At 50.0% G+C, this 18,660-nt stretch overlaps 7 protein-coding genes across 7 annotated transcripts; 3 read left to right on the forward strand and 4 right to left on the reverse strand.

Annotated features, from left to right (window-relative positions):
- Positions 1 to 303: 303 nt before the first annotated feature.
- Positions 304 to 1,176, forward strand: T069G_07019 (ser-Thr-rich glycosyl-phosphatidyl-inositol-anchored membrane family domain-containing protein; the record flags this gene model as incomplete). The annotated part of the gene is made up of 3 exons (XM_056174229.1): positions 304 to 496; positions 558 to 941; positions 1,040 to 1,176. 3 exons carry the CDS (start codon positions 304 to 306, stop codon positions 1,174 to 1,176), a joined length of 714 nt encoding a protein of 237 aa, XP_056027808.1.
- A 1,869-nt stretch (positions 1,177 to 3,045) lies between these two features.
- Positions 3,046 to 3,582, reverse strand: T069G_07020 (uncharacterized protein; the record flags this gene model as incomplete). The annotated part of the gene is made up of 1 exon (XM_056174230.1): positions 3,046 to 3,582. One exon carries the CDS (start codon positions 3,580 to 3,582, stop codon positions 3,046 to 3,048), a length of 537 nt encoding a protein of 178 aa, XP_056027809.1.
- A 3,014-nt stretch (positions 3,583 to 6,596) lies between these two features.
- Positions 6,597 to 8,638, reverse strand: T069G_07021 (SAICAR synthetase domain-containing protein; the record flags this gene model as incomplete). The annotated part of the gene is made up of 9 exons (XM_056174231.1): positions 6,597 to 6,645; positions 6,720 to 6,781; positions 6,954 to 7,071; positions 7,231 to 7,250; positions 7,353 to 7,392; positions 7,608 to 7,786; positions 7,923 to 8,001; positions 8,153 to 8,199; positions 8,291 to 8,638. 9 exons carry the CDS (start codon positions 8,636 to 8,638, stop codon positions 6,597 to 6,599), a joined length of 942 nt encoding a protein of 313 aa, XP_056027810.1.
- Positions 8,639 to 9,373: 735 nt separating this feature from the next.
- On the reverse strand, positions 9,374 to 11,399 carry T069G_07022 (amidase domain-containing protein; the record flags this gene model as incomplete). The annotated part of the gene is made up of 10 exons (XM_056174232.1): positions 9,374 to 9,549; positions 9,610 to 9,801; positions 9,872 to 9,991; positions 10,045 to 10,168; positions 10,216 to 10,611; positions 10,668 to 10,770; positions 10,819 to 10,835; positions 10,887 to 10,931; positions 10,983 to 11,084; positions 11,151 to 11,399. 10 exons carry the CDS (start codon positions 11,397 to 11,399, stop codon positions 9,374 to 9,376), a joined length of 1,524 nt encoding a protein of 507 aa, XP_056027811.1.
- Positions 11,400 to 12,872: 1,473 nt separating this feature from the next.
- Positions 12,873 to 13,991, forward strand: T069G_07023 (short chain dehydrogenase domain-containing protein; the record flags this gene model as incomplete). The annotated part of the gene is made up of 4 exons (XM_056174233.1): positions 12,873 to 13,263; positions 13,342 to 13,406; positions 13,455 to 13,819; positions 13,880 to 13,991. The coding sequence occupies 4 exons, from the start codon at positions 12,873 to 12,875 to the stop codon at positions 13,989 to 13,991; spliced, it is 933 nt and encodes a 310-aa protein (XP_056027812.1).
- Positions 13,992 to 14,452: 461 nt separating this feature from the next.
- T069G_07024 (lysine methyltransferase domain-containing protein) lies at positions 14,453 to 15,664 on the forward strand (the record flags this gene model as incomplete). The annotated part of the gene is made up of 2 exons (XM_056174234.1): positions 14,453 to 14,966; positions 15,039 to 15,664. 2 exons carry the CDS (start codon positions 14,453 to 14,455, stop codon positions 15,662 to 15,664), a joined length of 1,140 nt encoding a protein of 379 aa, XP_056027813.1.
- Positions 15,665 to 18,058: 2,394 nt separating this feature from the next.
- T069G_07025 (uncharacterized protein) lies at positions 18,059 to 18,643 on the reverse strand (the record flags this gene model as incomplete). The annotated part of the gene is made up of 4 exons (XM_056174235.1): positions 18,059 to 18,246; positions 18,299 to 18,396; positions 18,450 to 18,493; positions 18,545 to 18,643. 4 exons carry the CDS (start codon positions 18,641 to 18,643, stop codon positions 18,059 to 18,061), a joined length of 429 nt encoding a protein of 142 aa, XP_056027814.1.
- Positions 18,644 to 18,660: the final 17 nt, after the last annotated feature.

Below are 18,660 nucleotides of genomic sequence, written 5' to 3' on the forward strand. Positions count from 1 at the left end.
TGAATGGTGAAGAGGCAGTGGCAATGGTTTGAAGACAGTTGAAACCGTTCGGCGGCTGTCTGTCGGACGGAATGCGCGTCTGCCAGCTGTAAACGGCCCAGTCCTTGCCTCCTGTTGTTTCATCGTCCTCATTCCTATGCTTTCCTCCCGAAACTTGGTTTCCTCCTCAACCAACATACCAGTCACATCATACTCGCTGCTTGATCGACGTAACAAAAAACTGACCATTTCTTCCTGCATCAGTCAAACGCTTCTTCTCGTCTCTCGTTCAGAATTTATTTCGCGTCCTTCAAACAACTCAAAATGAAGTACTCTGTCGCTGCCATCTCGGCCTTTGCCGCCGTCGCTCTCGCCAAGCCCGAGTTCCTCAACTCTGCTTTCCAGGTCCAGGAGGGCAAGCCCTTTACCCTCGAGTACTCTGGCTGCTCTTCTGGCTGCGAGATTGTTCTCCAGACTGGTGCTAGCACCAACCTGAAGGACGTCAAGGTTCTTGCTTGTGAGTTTTCTCTCCTCATTGAACAGGTTGCCAAACAAATTGCTAATCGACTGTGCGACAGCTTCTGCCACTGGTTCCTCCACCACCGTTACCCTGGAGGACATCCCCTCTGGCATCTACAGCTTCAAGATCACCGACAAGAGCGGCGAGAGCAACTACAGCCAGCAGTTCTCCTACCAGGGCAGCGGCAAGGCCGTCTCCAGCGCCTCATCTGCCACCAGCGCTGCTGAGTCCAACACGGCTGCTCCCACCTCCGAGACCACTACCGCTGAGCCCACCAGCACCAAGGCTTCCTCCACCAAGGAGCACTCCACCACGCTGGTCAAGTCAACCACTGCTCACTCCACCACCGAGGAGGCCTCGAGCACCACCGCCCACTCTTCCATCCCCCCCAAGCACAACTCCACCACGGTTGCTCCCACACACGCGGCTACAACCACCACTGGTACGTATTCTTTGACTTCTCGGCAAAACTTGTCCTTGTTTGCCTCGTACAAAGCTCGCTTCAGAACCTCGCTAACCGATGTCGCTTTGTGGTTACAGGAAGACAAACCACTGCTGCTTCTACTTCCTCAAACCCCGCCATTACCACTGTTCCTCCCGGAAGCGCCGCTGGCCGCCTCTCTTCTCCCCTCGCCCTCGTTGCCGGCGTTGCCCTCGCCATTGCCTTCTTCTCTTAATTTTGTGGATAGGAGGCATGGGGGGAGCGGGAGTCCCCTCCTTATTTTTTGCGCATTAAGGATTTTTTCTCTGGTACACGGTTAAATTTAATATCTTGAGGCAAGATTACGTTGTTGTGTTGCTTTTTTCTTCATACAGCAGGGCAGGTTGTTAGGAAATGGATGGAAGAAGGGGAGGGTGACGTATTCCCGGCGTCTGTCAACTTTTTTCCTATTTATTGACGATTGCATGGAATACTACCTACTCTTCTTTTGACGATAATGTCAGCCCCTGCATGTACTCTAGTGGTATACTAATGCATTATATCCCCCGTTTTTTTCTTTACTTTTTCTTCTTCTTTAACTTGGGGGATCTACACGACGATGTCCTATTTTGATGCTGTGTGCAAACGTGATTTGTCTGTTGATCTATGTACGTCTACGTTTTAGTGTAAGAAGACTGGGGTGGGCTGCGAGTTCGCCGTTTCTCGTTGGATGAGATTGAACCGTCGCACACGGATTGACAGGCCGGATCGATGCAGGAACTGACCGATTGTAACGGTCTGATATCATAATAAGCTGACGCAAGGGGCCGTTTCTTTATCCGTGCTCGGAGCGAAAATCGGGAACATAAGCAGAGGCTACGTACTCGTACACGTGGTAAGACGTTTGTCGCTCGTGTGCAGGTACGAGGAATCCAGCAGAGTTTGGAGATACGAAAGCTTGTTCCTAGATATCAGCTTTTGTGATGTCCACTAGGTGCAAATCTATCAGGGGAAAGAAAGTCTTCGTAAAGATTGAAGTGCGGGCAACTTAAACTCTATATACTGGATATTCGCCTAAATCCTATCTGTCATGGTTGCTCTCTAGCTTCAATGCGTCAATTGATGTACCCTGCAAGGGGCTCTCTCTGCCTCATCACGTTCTGCCAAGGTACTCGAAGCACTCAGCCGTTGATTGTGATTGAATATGCACTCAATCCTGTCGTCACACTCTGTCATTTCCTCAACATCTGTGGCTGGTTGCATGGCTTGTGAGTAACATATCGATTGGGCACCTGGGCACTAATATGCATGATGCGCTCCTTGCGATAGTAGTTGCGCCCCGGCAAATTGCCGTGCTGTGAGGCACGGGATTTTAAGTGTCACCGGCGTCTGCGCTTGAGAGGATGGTTTCATAGGGTCACAACGCATTAAAATTGAATTGAATGCAGCCCGAGCACATATGAGGAGATTAATTGGTGTGCCATTGTGTGTAGCTAGCTAGGTATAAAAGAGTACTGATGCCCGACCCGATACCCATAGCACTACCAAATAAATCGCCCGTATTTTTTTTTTAGCAGATATAACTTGAGAGTAATCCAAAAACATGCCATCCTTGCGTATCATCAGTCATCCTCCCATATCGTACGTGTGAATCGTTTCTTCCCCTGACTTTTTTTTTCTTATCTGGCCATGAGTCGCCGTCCGTCGGTATTCAATACGGCGACTCAAGACATTAACTAGACCAGATTGGAGGGCCGAGGCAAGGGAAACCCTTATTAGTGCATGTGGAGTAGGGGAGAAAGACGGTCAGGACGAGTAGCATCGGACCGATGCTCCGCGCATATTCTTCCATATTTCCTTCTATCCCTTAGTGGTGGTTGATTTTCCTTCTCTTTGTGTTCTTTTGATGTTTTCCGTGTTGGAGCGGGCAAATGCGTGTCTCAGCTCTCATGTGCGAGAGGACTGAGACGCTACTGTCCCTTGCTCCGGATTTCATATGAGACAGTGTCGGCACAGGCACGTGTCTTTGAGTTGGGATTGAACGACTGCCGGAACGACAATTGTTGGCAATGGTGTCGTCTTCAGGTATGCTTGTCGTCCAATCCAATTGGTTAAGAGTAATTGCTTACTCTTTGCGCAGACTACTGAGGTCATCCTGAACCCAGGGCGCTATATGCGAGACCTCATGGTCGACATAAGGATCGTTGGCTGTGCCGTACGCAGAATCGCCAGCCTTGGAGTCTGAAGTGCCCATGCTACAGATACTCATACCATCTGCATTGGTATAACTGGTAGAGGTCTTGCCGGCACCACCGGTAGGGCGATCCATGGCGGCCAAACCAGCCGGGAGTGTTTGGACGTTTGGCCGCGAGAGGTCATCACGGGCACCACCGTTGGCATCGTCGACGCCTCCGCTGCCAACGACACCATCGGTATCTGTGGTGTGTGTGCTCTGGCTGTGGCCAGCATCGGTGGCCGGTCCGCCTTTGTTTTGGACGTCCTCCCTCCCGGGCTGCGAGAGAGAGAGCAAAGCAGGGTTCCCAATAGCGTTGGTCACGCTTGCGAATGGCTTCCGGATGGCAAGGCCTTTGCCCTCGGTGTTGGGCTCTTGTGGGTTTCCGGCGGCAGCGGGAGAGAGGTCGAAGCTCGTGGGGTACTCCATGCTGGTAATGAAGGTGTGGGTTAAGCGTCAAGGCTGTCAAACAGGAGTGAGCGTGGAGAAAAGAAAGAACGAATGGCGCGTTGCAAAAGGAGTGTCGAGTGTCTGGGGACGTGATGGATTGGGTTGAGGAGTTATGCTCGGAGAAAAGGGGAGGGTGGTGGATTGATGGGTATTTATACCTCGAGAGCCCGCTAGTGGTAAGGCATCCAGGCATGAAGCAAGCAACGAGAGTGGCTTTTGCACGCGATGGGGGAGAAGGCGAGAGATGTTGGAGCAGGGGCGGATGGGGATTCGTGCTGATGTCACTGGAAGCCAGCTTCGCAGTGGCACTGTTAACGCGTCGCCTTGGGTCGTGCCTTACCGATCGTTCCCTCTCCACCCAAGCACCGCCCGGGTTGTCGACTAGCGGTTTGCCTGAACTAGGAGAGATGCCGTATGCGAATGGGCTATGGTACGGCTTTGTCCCAGGCGGAACGGTTTATCGACGGCAGCGCGCGAGAGCGAAAACGAGAAAAATGACACACGCGGCATTGAAGAATACGGATCACGGGATAACGACGGACGCGCGAGTACTGTACGCGAGACGGTAATGCGCTAAACTCAGGGTGTATGCCGGTTTGGCACTGGTATCCTTGGGGCGGCCAAAAAATAGACCAAGTGTGTGAGGGTACTGTTGCATTGGAGACAGGGCTTGCAAGGGTGAGAGGAGCCTATATCATTCAAACAGCTGAGCTTTGCCGGCAGAGCTTATACGGTAATGCTCGTCTCGCAAAGAAGCTCATTTCTTGCTGGCAATGCCTTACCCATGGAGGCAATGTACCTTGGGTGGTCTGGTGCCTGATTCCCCCTTTTCGCGCCATGCGTCGACTGTGCTGGAGCTCGAGCTGAGGGCGATATGATTTGCCAAGCAGCCGGCCCTTAGCCCACATGAATGGGAAAGGCAAGCACCAGATGCGCTGGGATATCACGAACGACAAATGTCCGCTTTGGCTGGCCGATCCCGTGCCTACTAGGACATGTGGCCTTGGCGGTGCGCCTCAAGCCGCTTGGTGCTGTGAACGCCGCCTTGCTGTATGGCTCCCCTGGCACTGCCTTGGAACACATTGCATTGCATGCATGAAACAGCTCGAGGGGGATCATCAAGAACACGCAGCTCCGTTCTGCCTTGCTCGTGGCTTCAGACAGACGGGGTGCTGGTTCTCACCTCTCGGTGGCTGAATATACGGTCAGGGCTGAGTTGATGCGTGTCTAGGCAGCCTCTCCGAGCGAGCGCGATTTAAATCAACATATGAATTCATGGCTGTCAATTTCGCCACTGGCCTCGGTTCCTTGCAGCTTGCCTTCAGAGAATCGAAATGCAGCAGGGAAGGCTGCCATGCGTGATGAGACTAGCTTGAGGCGCGGCCAGAATGTACCAATTCGCCTAGCAGCATGCATGTGCATACATCCGCCCCAGAAGGGCCATGACCGGTGGTGCGCGCTCTACGAGTACACACTCAAAGGATTCTAATGAGGCCCAGCTTGAATGAGTTTAGCTGCCCAGCAGAGGGCGTCGTCAATGTTGATGAGGTGCCCGTTATATCAGCTGGGCAGGTTTGCTCACCGCAGCATACTGCAGCGCCTTGCTCCGTCACCGACCCTGTGTGTGGCACCCAACCTTGGGACGAGCTTACGAAGACGCAACAGCTCGTCTCATCTTGAGCAGCCCACAGGCTTTTTGATGCTAAACTTTCCAATTGGATCCTGCAGCTGCGTAGCGTGCTCGTTTCGACTAGCGATGACCCAAGGATGCGAGCGCAGGTACAGAATTGATGCTTCCGCGTACCGCTGTACGTCGTCCGCGAGCCAGTACTCGTATTTAGGTGTCAAGGTACTGAGGCGCCTCTGCTATACGCAAGGGATGCTCCTTGATGTGACCCCGGATGGCGTGAAGAAAAAGATCCATGGATGCCTCGTGTGGCTGTAGAGAGAAAATGTGATAGATCTGTTGTGCCATGGCTTGCTCATGTAGCCGCCTCCCACAGAATATTATTCTGTCAGTTTCCTAGGTTCCCTCCTAATGTATCCAGTGTGCAGGAACAAGGCACTTGTCGGCTGCATGAACAGCAGGTTTGGAGCATCTCACCTGCTGTACTCTGCAGCCTGCCAAGCTCGTTTTGAGCCGACTGGCCGAGAACCCCGCGGCAGCCGCACCTTAGTAGATACATGCATATTGGTGACACTCCAGGATAGTAGCCGACTTGTTCTTGTTCCTGGATTTATCCATGTCTAGAATCATCCAGGCCCAATCGGCGGTCGCTGATATGCGATCAAGCGTGGTTGGAGCTTTGCTCATGACCGACGTTGATCTGGACCCCTCATTGGCAGATTACCTTGCACACCAGCTGCAGTTGAGGGAGGGGCAGCAGGCGACTACCGACTGGAGCTTGTTTCAGAGGGATGGCTGCGTGCTTACTCCGTAGATACGGTACCAGGGCATCGAATCTGAAGACCTGACAGGCTGCTTCTTCGGGCACTTGGAGAGCGCAAGCAGGGCCTAAAGGCCTAGGCGCAGATCTCCGTCCAAGGAACATGCCAGTCCGGGAGTTCCCAATACGGGAGTCGATTGGCCAGAGTCTCGACCCTGACAGCTTCGAGAACGCTTCTTTCTAGCGCGATAAGGTCTGATTCGCTCATCGTCTATTAGGTGCTAGGTAGGCAAATTAACCACAGCTGTCTGTCTCACACGGCCGAGGCCCGGACCTCGTAATTGTCCACAGGTGTCAGAGTCCGAGACGCGAGGGCGCCTCACTCGTTAGCGATCTAGACTTCACCTGAGCGGGCAAAAAGCATTCATCCAAGACAAGTGGCCTTGGCATTGCGAAGAAGCATGGGACGATCATCTTTTCGACTAGCCACTTTTCCCTCTAGGCCTTCAATCTGACAGCTCAACTGAGCACTCGCGCCTCTCGTATCCGCTATTTTTCTGCATGTCTCTCCCTCCCATTTCCTGCTTTGTCTCAGGTACTCGTGACTCAATTTTCCAAGGCGGCCAGGGCTTGGTCCAGAGTATTACCCGTCAATCTATTTGCTTGGTGGTCAGCATTTGCTTCGTGTCAAGTAGGTGAATTGTGACGAGTTGCTTTCTGTGTACCCACCTCTCAAACACATCTCTGTATTTCTTCGCTGTCTCCTGGACAACGGTCTCGGGAAGCTCGACCTAGAACACATCTGTCAGCCATCACCTAGTCACATTTTGGTAACACGAGTCAGGGTGTTGAATTCTGGACCCTCCCCCTCATATTCTCTCATCGGATTGTTTTCTCCCATGCGGAGATCGGGGAATAGGAGCTAGCCAAGGGGGAGAGGGACAGCCCTGCGATATGTCTTACATTAGGTTTACCCTTGAGCCCATTGCTGGTCAGGTAGTCGCGGACAAACTGCTTGTCGTACGAAGGGGCTTCAGTGCCGGCCTTCCATTCGGTGGCGTCCCAGAATCTTGAGCTATCACTGATTTTTGGGGGTCAGTAGGCGTCTATGTTTTAAAATTTGGAGTGCGCTTTGGGTCTTGCGCGCGATGGCACTTGACAGGTCATAATCTTGGATCTCCTAGGAGCTCTCCGATCATTCCGGTAGGGCATGGGGTGGGCGATTGGCTGATTGACTTACGGGGTCAAGACTTCGTCGACCTTTGAAACGTTAGTTCATGGTTATTTTGGGATTTATTCAGAGGCAGCCTGGCTGGGCTTGAGGTACCCGCTGCCGACATGTGAAAGGAAAGGTTGCCTTACCAGAACGACTTCATCGGTAGCCTCGTCAAGGGCAAATTCGCTGTATGGAGCTATTAGCTGACAGTCCAGCAGGCAGCAAGGCGAGAAATTATGAGAAATCAGGTTTCAGGGCATGTATGCAGAGAGCGGCAATCCCAAGGTGATCGGTCAGTTACACAGGTCTATCCCCCCAAAACAAGGGGACCCGCAACAGAAGGATTCATGGCTGCATGAGAAGTGGCAAGGGGAGACCGGAGCGAGATGAGAGCAACTCACAACTTGGTGTCGGCGACAATGATGCCGCGCTCACGGGCGTAGGCAGCGGCGGCGCTGTACACCGACAGACTGAGCTCTTGGATGCGGGCGGCATACTTCTCGCCTACAATTTCGACGGCCTGCTGGGGGGAGATGTTCTCATCTTTCTCGCCTGCAGGGGCCTTTGTGGATGGGGTGTACTATTTGTTGGTTGTCAGTTTTTGAGTCGTTGCTGAGCTGAAGGCCGAAGCCAAGGAAGCGGTGGCTGTTGTGATTTGTGACAACGATAGACTGGCAAGCAGAAAGGGCTATTGGACGAGGAGAGCCGTAACTTACGATGGGTCCGTTGGGGAAAGCGCCGCATTTCTGTAACCCAGCAGGCTGAGGAATGCCGTGGACGGTACCATGGGCGACGCTGAACAAGGATTGTTAGCATCTTGATCAAGAGAGCCGGGGGGTGACTGGTGACCGGCGGCGATGGTATGATGGCTGAATGCCGAAGGTTGTGTGTTGGCCAATAGAGCTAGATGGGTGAGGTGAGATGAGGCGAGATGAGGAGAACGTACTATTCGCTCCAAGCGCTGCCGGTGATGTAGCCTCTCACAATAGCTTCCTAGAACGTCGAAAACAAGAATCAGCGGTCTGCGGTCCGTCGATAAAAATAGAGCATCTCGTGTGTCAAGAGATGTCACCGGCAAACTCACAATGGGAAACACCTTGAGCCGGCGGCACACCATGGTTCGACCCCGGAGCAGGCCACGCTCCTCCGGCGTCAAGGGAGCTGAGCTCGGCGCCGACAGGGATAGCAGGTGGTGTTTCAGGCCGGGCACGCTCTTCTCGAGCACGGAGAACCAATGGGCTGAGATCTGGGTCAAGATGAGGCCCTTGCCGGGGACGCCATTGGAGAGGACGACGTCGTAGGCTGAGATGCGATCGGTGGCAGTGAAGAGCAGGGACTTGTCGTCGAGGCCGAAGAGGTCGCGGACCTTGCCTGTGGAGAGCTTTTCCAGGGACTGGAGGGAGATGGAGGTGATGGCTTCGGAGGACGACATGGTGGGCTTTGTTTTTGTGAATGATCCTACCGTGACGTTGATGCCCGATTATTGATCCTTTTTGTTTATATCCAAAAGGTTGCGTGTAGTTGATGAGTGGATAGGTGAGTGACTAAGATCTAACTTTCAACACTGAGATGAAATTTTGCATGTGGGGGCCGTGATCTACTAGCCCGCCGATTTGTGGCGTTTGTCCCGAACAAAATACGCTCACTGGTCTCGCCGTTTGTATGCGAGAGCTATTTTTGGGCGGCTGAAGTTTATTCGCAGGGTACGGAAAGGTAGCTGAGTGGAAAAAGATTTTGGACTACAAATGTGTAAGTTGGATGTTAATGACAACATGAGATGTAACACAATGGAGATGAGCTTCCATTTGCTTGAAGCTCTGTCATGAGCTCTGGTGGATCCAGTCTTCGGCCGTATGCGGAGGCTTTCCGTTTCGGCGCCCCGCTTCACTGCCGTGACTGTGAGACGGATTTGAGTGTTCGAGTTAATATTGCCTTCCCAGCTGCGAAGTGCCTGTGGTGCTACATTACCCCAATATATGCCTGAGATTTTATTCATCACGGGAATCTTCACCGATGATGTCATGAGCACATTTTCCAGTATTACATGGATATTGCCAGTGAATCAACTCGTGCGAACCATCATAATATACATGTACACACCATATATGTAATAGCGCACTTCTTTAGAATTTTGAGATCAATTTTACAGCTTTACTGGCTTGAAATCTCAATTGAGGGCGATCTCATGTAGTGGCGGCGGCTGGCGCTTCGGAAAAGTCGCCTCCCATGCGCTTTGGGCTTGAATCAGCAGAGCTTCCTGGTGTGCTTTGGCCGCAATTTGCATGCCAAAGGGCCTCCCGTTGAACTCGAGATAATCAAGAGGCACCGTAGCAACTGGGTAACCTAAAGTACATTTGTTAGATTGACATATATAATCTTTCAGGGTTGCTTTCGGCCACTCACCTGCTGTGAGGGCAATGCCAAACATTGGGCCATCTCCGGGCCCGATGATGATGTCGACATCGTTCTCCTCGAGTGTCTTATCAATTCCATTCTTACCACAGAGCTCGCGAGCGCTGTTCATAATATCGTTATACTCGTCATCGGTCATTTTTGCCTGCACGGCTCTGAGGAGAGCTGCTTGATTATCCGCACCTGCATAACTGATCAGACCATGAGATCATTTCATCTATACACACATGTACGTAGGTACGTGTAGACTCACCAGGGGGAAGTTCTTTGTCTGCATGGGTTTTATTAAACTCGATGAGATCTTCAAGTGAATGTATTTTGCTGTTGTCAACTCCCGAGAGATAATCTTTTATGAGATCCTTGAACGTTGTGTCTAAGTGGCAGTCAATGACATATTCCGAGGCGTGTTATTTGGTGTAGCTTTACCGAAAGCGTTCCATATTTTAATTCTTCCATTATCGGTTGATTCCTCTAGTGAAATAAGAGTTACAGGTTTTACAACTTTGACTACAGACTTCAACGTCTCGTAAGCCTGTTTCCACTCTCGTAGCTGGCAATGGTGTCAGTGAGGAAGCAGATTGGAATGAGGGGCCAAACCATTTGATTTGTTGCCTGTTCTTCATATTTGACGAGTTTCGTATCAAAAAGCCATTTTTCAGGCTCCAAGATGCCGACCCGGATGTTGCCCCATGAACCAGTCGCGGCGCTCTTGTATCCACCTTCCGGTATCGTCGTCTTGCTCGGATCTACAAGGATTTGAAGAAGATTTGCGAGGTCCAAGGCCGATTTGGCCATAGGACCAGCGGAATCCAACTCAAGAGTGATGGGGATGATGCCAGTTTGCGACACAATCTTTACGGTAGGCTTAATCGTATACAATGCAGACCTATCGCTGGGCATGATGAGGGAGCCCATGGTGTCGGCTCCGACGGCAATGGGCGAGAATCCAGCAGCGACTGCGACAGCAGAACCGGTGGAGGAACCTCCAGGGCTCTAGCCACTTGTTAGACGTGCATTATCCCGAAACATTCTTTGGGGGTGATAGTTACGCTGTGACCGCCAATGGAATCATCCTCGCGAAGGCCACCCCGGACATATGCAGACTGCGTCTGGCCACCCACAGCAGACCACCCCAAACTCGCCATATTCGACCTTGATTAGGAATGAGCGGCATTCTTTTGTACGGAAAGGCAGACAAACCTATACCAAGACCACTCCTAAGACAAGTTAGGAAAGGTTGCCAGCACACCTGCATCGCGATGACTCACAGATAAGTTTGCTTTGCCAATGATGATGACGCCAGCATCTATGAGCTTTTGATGGGTTAGGTCTCTTCCCTTAAAACTTTTTCTGAATTTTATTACCTGGTTAACGATTTCTGCATTCTTCCTCGGTCTGGAACCGACAAGTGCAAGACTGCCGCCGGTGGTGGGCAATCCTAGCTTCGGGACGGTGGCTATGTTGTCCTGGAAAGATCTCACATGTTAGAATGAGATCTAAGTAATGAAGATACTGGGACGAGAATTGAGCACTTTGAGAAGAATCGGAATGCCATGTAGCGGCCCACGAACGTTGCCTGCAGCTCGTTCCGCATCAAGCCCAGCTGCTGTCTTGTCCAGAAGCTCTTCCGGCGCAACGGCAATGACAGCTTTTAGATATCCGTTGTATTTGGCTATTTGGCTGAGGTAGAGCTTGACTAGTTGCCTGCTGGTGATGGAATTGTCATTGAGCTTGGTTTCAAGCTCAGATGCGGTGACGGTGAGAACGTTGATGTCAGTCATGATTGGTGAGGATGAGGCAACGTGTGAATGCAAAGATGAGAAAATTGTTAAGTGAAGAGTATGTGAAATGAGAGATGATAATTTCTGCCAGTTTGTCGCATCTTAAGGAGCAGAGCACGAAGGATTCGACCACCAGTGTGTTGGCTGACTGACTCATAATTGCATTTGGTGTGCACTCTCTCCATTCATACAGACTCTTCAACATGCGGCTATCTGTATGGTGTTTTTAGAGGCAATTGTGGGCCATTTTGTCTTTTCATCACTGTCATGAGATTTGATCCTCATAGACCTCTAAATGCAGTCAAGTACATCACTTGGTATGCGAGTCCAGGTAAGGTGTTGCAAATATATACTTAATTGCGGCAATGGATGCGAAAGAGCTTGATCATAATGCTATACCGGATCGTCCTTCGGCATTTAGAAGCTTGCTGGAAAGCTGAGCGCTCTATAAAGGGGAAAACCGACTTCGATGGAGCATCTCGGCAGATGCCACGTGAGTTAGCAAGTGTATGAGCAGGGGAGAAAGCACCGATAACTGCGTATAGCTGCGTATTACGCGGAAGACCCTCTCATTTTACGCTGAACAAAGTCCAAACTTCTACAGATAGCGATATATCTGAATTTATGTCTCGTAAAGTCTTCTCCGTCGGTCTACTCAGTTGTCTAACGGTGTCCGGACTTCGCTTATACTAGTGCACAATAATTGAGACAATTAGGCGTCCTCAACATTGAAGCTCATTCATGAATCTTTCATGCGGACTTCGATCTCCAAACGCTCTCGATATGAACCATTTAGTCAGATATCAGTCTTCGGGTAACGGCATTTGTATCATGTTCAGGCACTCCGAACCCCATGTTTGTCGCCTATCTGTATGTGACGACGTTTACCTGGAGCCTGCCGGGTGTTCAGCTGCGGACTTGGTTGCGGATCGGATCTGGATAGATATTAGGCACTTGTAAAAGCGAGCGGAGTTTCAAGGGTTTTGTACATCGCTTAACCAATGGAGTTGTTCGGCATTCAATTGTTAGATCTCGACGAGGTGGAAATGATTTGCAATCATGTGGGGCAGGCTTTCATTCCATCTCCTTGATTACAAAGTCCGGAATCCTTCGACTGAGAATACATGTATTCAATCACCAATAGCAGACCACTATCATTGCCTATTCCGTTGCTAGTGTATCTGCATTCGCCTAGTTGATTCACATGTTTGACTAGCACCCGGTGAACCAAGACCCTTGGATCTCTGTGTAAGTAGATCATACAGTGCAGGGCGTGCGCGTCGACATAACCTCATTTCTACATCATGTACGCCAGCCTAAAATTGAAGATCGGTTTCGGAAATGTCTGTCGCGGTGTATAAAGAGGCTATGGACTTGCTCCACCAAACCATCATATAGATGATCATCTATCGTTCATAAGATTTTGTTGCTCTCATACTATCATAATCCGACTCTGTCCTCTTATATTGAGCGATGGGCCAACCTCCTATTCCACCCACTCCAAGTGAGGTCAATGTCGGTGGTAAGACGGTCATAATCACCGGCGGCAATGCTGGTTTGGGCTACGAGGCCGCCAGACAATACCTTACACTGGGTGCCTCTCGCGTGATTCTGGCGTGTCGTTCCATTGCTCGAGGAAAAGACGCCGTAGCATCGCTCCGAGCTGACCCTACCGTCAAAACGTCCAATCCCGACGCCTTGATCGAAGTGTTCGAACTCGACCTCGACGACTACCAATCTGGACTTCGATTTGCTAAGAAGGTGAAGGATGAGGTCAAGGAACTTGATATCCTCTTGAACAATGGTGGACAGGTCTTTTTAGGGTATGAGAAAAGCAAGAGTAACCATGAGCGGAACATGCAAGGTGAGAGAGAAAAAGGAGATATGACCCGACGGCTGTACAGAACTGAGAAAATGCTGATTTTTTTTCCATTGATTTAAGTGAACTGCTACACCCACCTTCTCATTTGTCTTGAGCTGTTCCCGCTCTTGCGATCTACCGCCGCGGTTAGAGGATTGCCTTCTCGTATCACATTTACGGGCTCTGCCACCCAGATTAAGCAAAATACTCTATCCAAAAAACCTATAGCGCCTGACAGCTCGGTACTCAGCCACTTTGATGATGAAGCTACTTTTAGCAAATTCTTTCGTTACGCTGATACCAAAACTGTTGTCAATGCTTATGTTCGCCGCCTGGCTGCATTGGCGCCCTCCGAAGTCATCGTCAACAACCCATGTCCTGGCCTTGTGCAAACGGGGCTGGATAAAAATCTTCCATTCTACCTGAGGATCCCAATGGGGCTCGTACGCAAGTCTATGGCTCGTACAGTGGAAGAGGGAGCGCGAACGTTGATCTTTGCAAGCGTCGTTGCGGGACCTGAAACCAATGGCAAGTTTATGCAGCATAACAAAGTCGACCCGTACGTGCACTCGAAAATGTATACCAGACCATCATAGCATACACTGACAACAATTAATAGAGGCGCTGCTTTTCTCAATACTCCCGAGGGAGAAGAGTTTATTGGCAGATTATGGAGGGAGTCGGTGGAAGACATTGCCGCCTTGGATCTCGCACTTAGTGTCTACGCTTAAATTTATGATTTCCACGGTCTCGTCATTCCTGTGTTAATAAGATCCAGAGCAGTTCATTATGTATTAGTGATTTACATTTTGGGACATTGTTTCAAGCACCTATTTCCACATAACGAGTACTTATGTAAAGTAGGACTACGTACAAGAAAGTAATGTCTACTGGAATTTTTTCTCGAAATGTCGTTTGACAATTACCATAGCTAGATCCTGAGCCCGCCTTTTCCAACCAATCAGAGTTAGCTTCGCTGGCATCACCATGTACCTGATTAATATTTTCAGCAGCGAAAACTCCAAGCCTACACAAAAATATCTGTGAGCTTTTCGTTGACATAACGATTGCATACGCAGAGTGCCTGTCAGTGAAGACCCAGGCCGCCAGCATCTGCAGTACAGCGGATATCCTGGGGTTGTCATAACATTGAAACATTTTGTGCTTGGTCCACAGCGCGAAATTGTCAACGATGCACTACATACGCCTTCTCGCACCGCCCAAGTTGGCGATCAGCGGCTCCAAGGCTCGACTAGACCTCGTCATCACAATAAATACGGACCTGAGCGACTCGCTTCTGTTTGTGCAAGACTCTCTCGAAATAATCATTACGGCTGAAGTGGCGTCCTCCTCTGGCAAGACGACATGGGCTCTCACTGGACGTAACGAGTTGGTCTGGAAGCCAGGCATGAGAATTCTCAAGCCAAGCCTCAATCTTCCCTTACAATTTATCAAGGCGTTGGCGGCCTCTTCCAAGACTGAAATATGTATTAGTGCTAAGCCAGCACTTTCAGCGACGGGGGTGCAGAGCATACTCATGGATTCAATCAACTCTGCCCAGGACGAGTTTGGAGGAGGATTAATCATGCCTGTATGGGCGGAAGTACGCGCAAAAGGGCATAGCGACGACCATATTTGTACGCGAAGACTATATTTCAGCGGCGAAAATGAAGGAGGAGAGTTTCTCGAGATAGAGGAAGAGCTAGGTGAGAGTATGGCTCGCCACGTCTGGGACGGAGGACTTGTTACACTTTGCGCTGTCGCCGGCATTCCCGCAGGCAAAAGTTACGCCTCGAATCAAGGGGTGACCATGACCGCCATGCGAGACATATTGTGCACTGCCAGCGAATTAAACATTCTGGAGCTTGGTTGCGGCGTCGGCACATTGGGCACTGGTCTCTTCGCTGCGCTCCGACATATGCGGCCGGCTGGGTCTGGAGGTTGTACCGTCTTGCTGACCGACTTGGAAGATGCAGAGGCCCGGGCAAGCCGTAATATTTCTCGCCTGCAAGAGAGTGCGCACATGACTGGAGAAGACACCGCTCAACTGTTGTATGAGAACCTGGACTGGGAGGATGGCAGGGAAGGCCGCTTCGGGCCGCAAGTCCAAGCCAGGCGTTGGGATCTAATCGTGTTAAGCGACTGCACCTACAACGAAGATGGGCTTCTCTCCTTGGTTGAAACACTGTCGGCCTTGCACGCTTCTAATGTGAACAAGGCCACGGGGGAGTCATTCACGACCAAGGTCTTTGTTGGGACGAAGCCTCGGCACTCTTCTGAGAATGCAGTATTTGGCCTTCTTGATCAAGCGGGCTGGCAAATGCAGGCGAAACAAGTATTGCCACTCCCTGTCCTAGGATCGGAGGCTCAAACGGTCGAAATGTACCTGTTTGAGAAGTCATGATGGGTATCCACGAATCGGGGAACCTCAATTGTTGGGCAGCTCCCGCTTTGAGCTGCAAGTAGCGTCAAATCGACTGCATAACTGGTTCACACAAACCTACTGTCCAGATTGCATGATCAAACCCAAATTCATATTCGATAGCAGTCATTATGATCCACTCGGTAGTACGTCGCTCTACGACTCGGAAACCATTTTGCGACAGAGCTCAGATTTCACTGGCGAGCAATATCTCCTGAATATAGCCATAAGCGCTGCGGATCAAATTCTCGAATGGGATGATTTGTCTGGGCTAAAGTCTCTCTTCGAGAGTGAAATTGGTCAACATCTTCAGAACTTTGAGTCTTTTCAACTACTCATACAGCGATGATCTCATAGTCCTTCCAAAAAATATCGTGAGAGCTGGAATGTGGTATTGACCTCATGGATTATATGCTGGATATCATGATCAGGGGCCGATGGGAAAATAAGTTTCTATGCATGGCTGCGAGCAAGAATCACGTGCTCGTTATCCGCCGATTGAAAGAAGGGCTCAGCAAATGGTAGAGTTCAAGGCCGACTTATTGGACGGGCCCCAACCTGAGTCACAACTGATGGCGAGAGTGTCTGTAGAAACCACCTCGGAATTGTAGAGCGTTAGTCGGACAATAAAAATATTAAGAACTGAGCTGTTGTATGAAGCACAATACCCGCGCTCTTGACTCTGTTTTTTACCTTATTTGTTCTTAAGGCTTTCATAAACTTGTGATGTGCGCACCGGCCTAGGCTCACTAGCTGATAGATGTGACTATAAGTTCTGAGGGATATGTCGATCTTTGGTGTCTGCTGTAAGCTCTCTCTGATAGGACTTGATCCTATACCACCGACTACATAACCCAGATTCATTCAATCCACGTCAATCCCGTGTTCAACTACATTCTCGGTCGCCCAATACGACAACCCATCCAAGACCTCGCATCGTATCCATCACTGAAGCGGACAATGTTCCAACGTAGACTCTGACGATGATCCGCTTCAATGAAGAAATAGCTGTCAGTTGCTCATTAATTCGCAGCAATGCCTTTCGAATAAACTGCGAGTTGTCCTCGCATGGCTCGGTCAAGAAGCTGGAATTATTGCCGTGAACGAAAGTTTCCAGTGTCGTTAGGTTAGCGCATCTTTCTTGAAGAAGTCGCAAGCTCTGCCGGCTATCTTCCCTGAGTTCGACTCCATAGGATCGACCCTTTCTTTTCTCCACGACAGGGAAATTGATACATAAATGAGTGAGTAATTTTGTATTCACAGGTCCGATGCGGTCCAAGAAGGATTGAAGGAGGCCAACTTGTTGCTGCGTTGTATCTACCAAAGTAAAGCGATTCATACCGTAGAGCACTGCACATGCCTCGCGATATATCTGTCCATTGATATGTAGCAAGGCGAGCCAACGAATGGGTATATCGGGCGCAAATGTCTCTACTCGAGATCCATTGTCTTGAAAAAGATAGATTGGGTGCCCCATCACCAGCACTCGCTTGTATATATCGAAGCGAACCCTTTCGGGCAAATCTGAGAACCCCATCATACCAGAGACCGGTGGCTATGAGTCACGCCAGGTGTCGAGTCCGCTCGAGGTGATGGTAAGATGTTTTGGAAGGGGAAGACAAATGAGTTGAGATGTGAGCCTTCGTATCTTCGAAGCCCGTAGGTCGGCCTTTTATTATTGAGGTACGATATTATTATCAGACACTCGGCGGGGCGTATCGAACGTCAACCCTTTGAAATACGTCCGGGGTAGTGGTTAGCCGATCTTGGGCGGGTGGGCGTCTCAGGGCATGGCGAGGCTGTGAGGAGTTATGATATGGTCTTCGTATGTAGGACATGTCGCAATATATTTGTCTACATACCGATTGTGATGAGCCTCTAAGCGTAGCTCAGAAGAAGGATAGAGAACAAGTTAGGATATCTTTGGCCTGCTGGTGGCGTTTGAGGAGAGAAAAATTGTACTCGTACCTATGCATAGGATCCGTGCTTCTTGTTGGGTGGGCTGTGAGCTAGCCAAGAGGAATGTTTATAACCTAACAATACTAATGCGACATTCTACCAATGTTGGTGCTGTACTTTGTACAATTAAAAGTAAAAAGGCTACGAATACCTCTCCGTCTCCCATTTAAAAAGGAATATTGAAATGAATGGGCTGTTGCACTTGTACGGAGGGTACTGGTTACATGGAAGTAGAGCCCCAGATGTGCCTGTGCCGAAATTTTCTGTTGCTGCCTCGGGTCCCGCATTTGGCACTTATGTTGGAATTAATGACGTGGATTTTATTATGCCTATCTTTGTGAGATCTTCTCGAGCAATTCACTCTGTGCCATATAATAGTCGCTTAAATTTACAAGAAATAGTAATTCGGCCGTTCCTCTAAAAGTTTGCTCCACCGCACTGGATTGACCGGGCATTGTGGAACCAGTAAGCCGGGAAATCGGCCTTTCTTGGCTCATACCACTGGCGAATATCTGCCAGGCCGGAGGGGAAGATAGTCTGGGATCGGAAGTTGCCAACATCATCCTGGCAGTCGCCGGGCTTGACGGTAAATGTGCAGACAACGTCTAAGAATTCTGTTAGCCATGAACATTGTAGGCTTTCCGATATGAAACTTACTATCTGGCAACCAAATCGATCCAATCGTGTCCCAGCCAATGGCCTTGCACTCATTAACGGTGTTGTAAGTCAGGCTCTGGCTTGGGCCGGTATAGTTACTTTTACAAGTCAGCAGCTGTTCGGCAGACCAGTATTACTGAAATGAACTTACGGGCCAGCCCAGATCCAGATAGTGTTTGGCGCACGACGAGCGAGCTATATAGCCTTAGTAAAAGATAGTATTGGATGTTGTGCTTTATTACAAACCTCTGGGATGGGTGGCTCAGTTTGGCCTGTAGGTGTGCAGTTGCCAATCTGAGCAAGAGCTGCAATAGAGAGCAAGACGACGTTCTTGATGCCCATCATGGTCGTAGATTGACTGG

This window comes from Trichoderma breve, chromosome 4 (assembly GCF_028502605.1).
Source record: "Trichoderma breve strain T069 chromosome 4, whole genome shotgun sequence".
Lineage (NCBI taxonomy): Eukaryota > Fungi > Ascomycota > Sordariomycetes > Hypocreales > Hypocreaceae > Trichoderma > Trichoderma breve.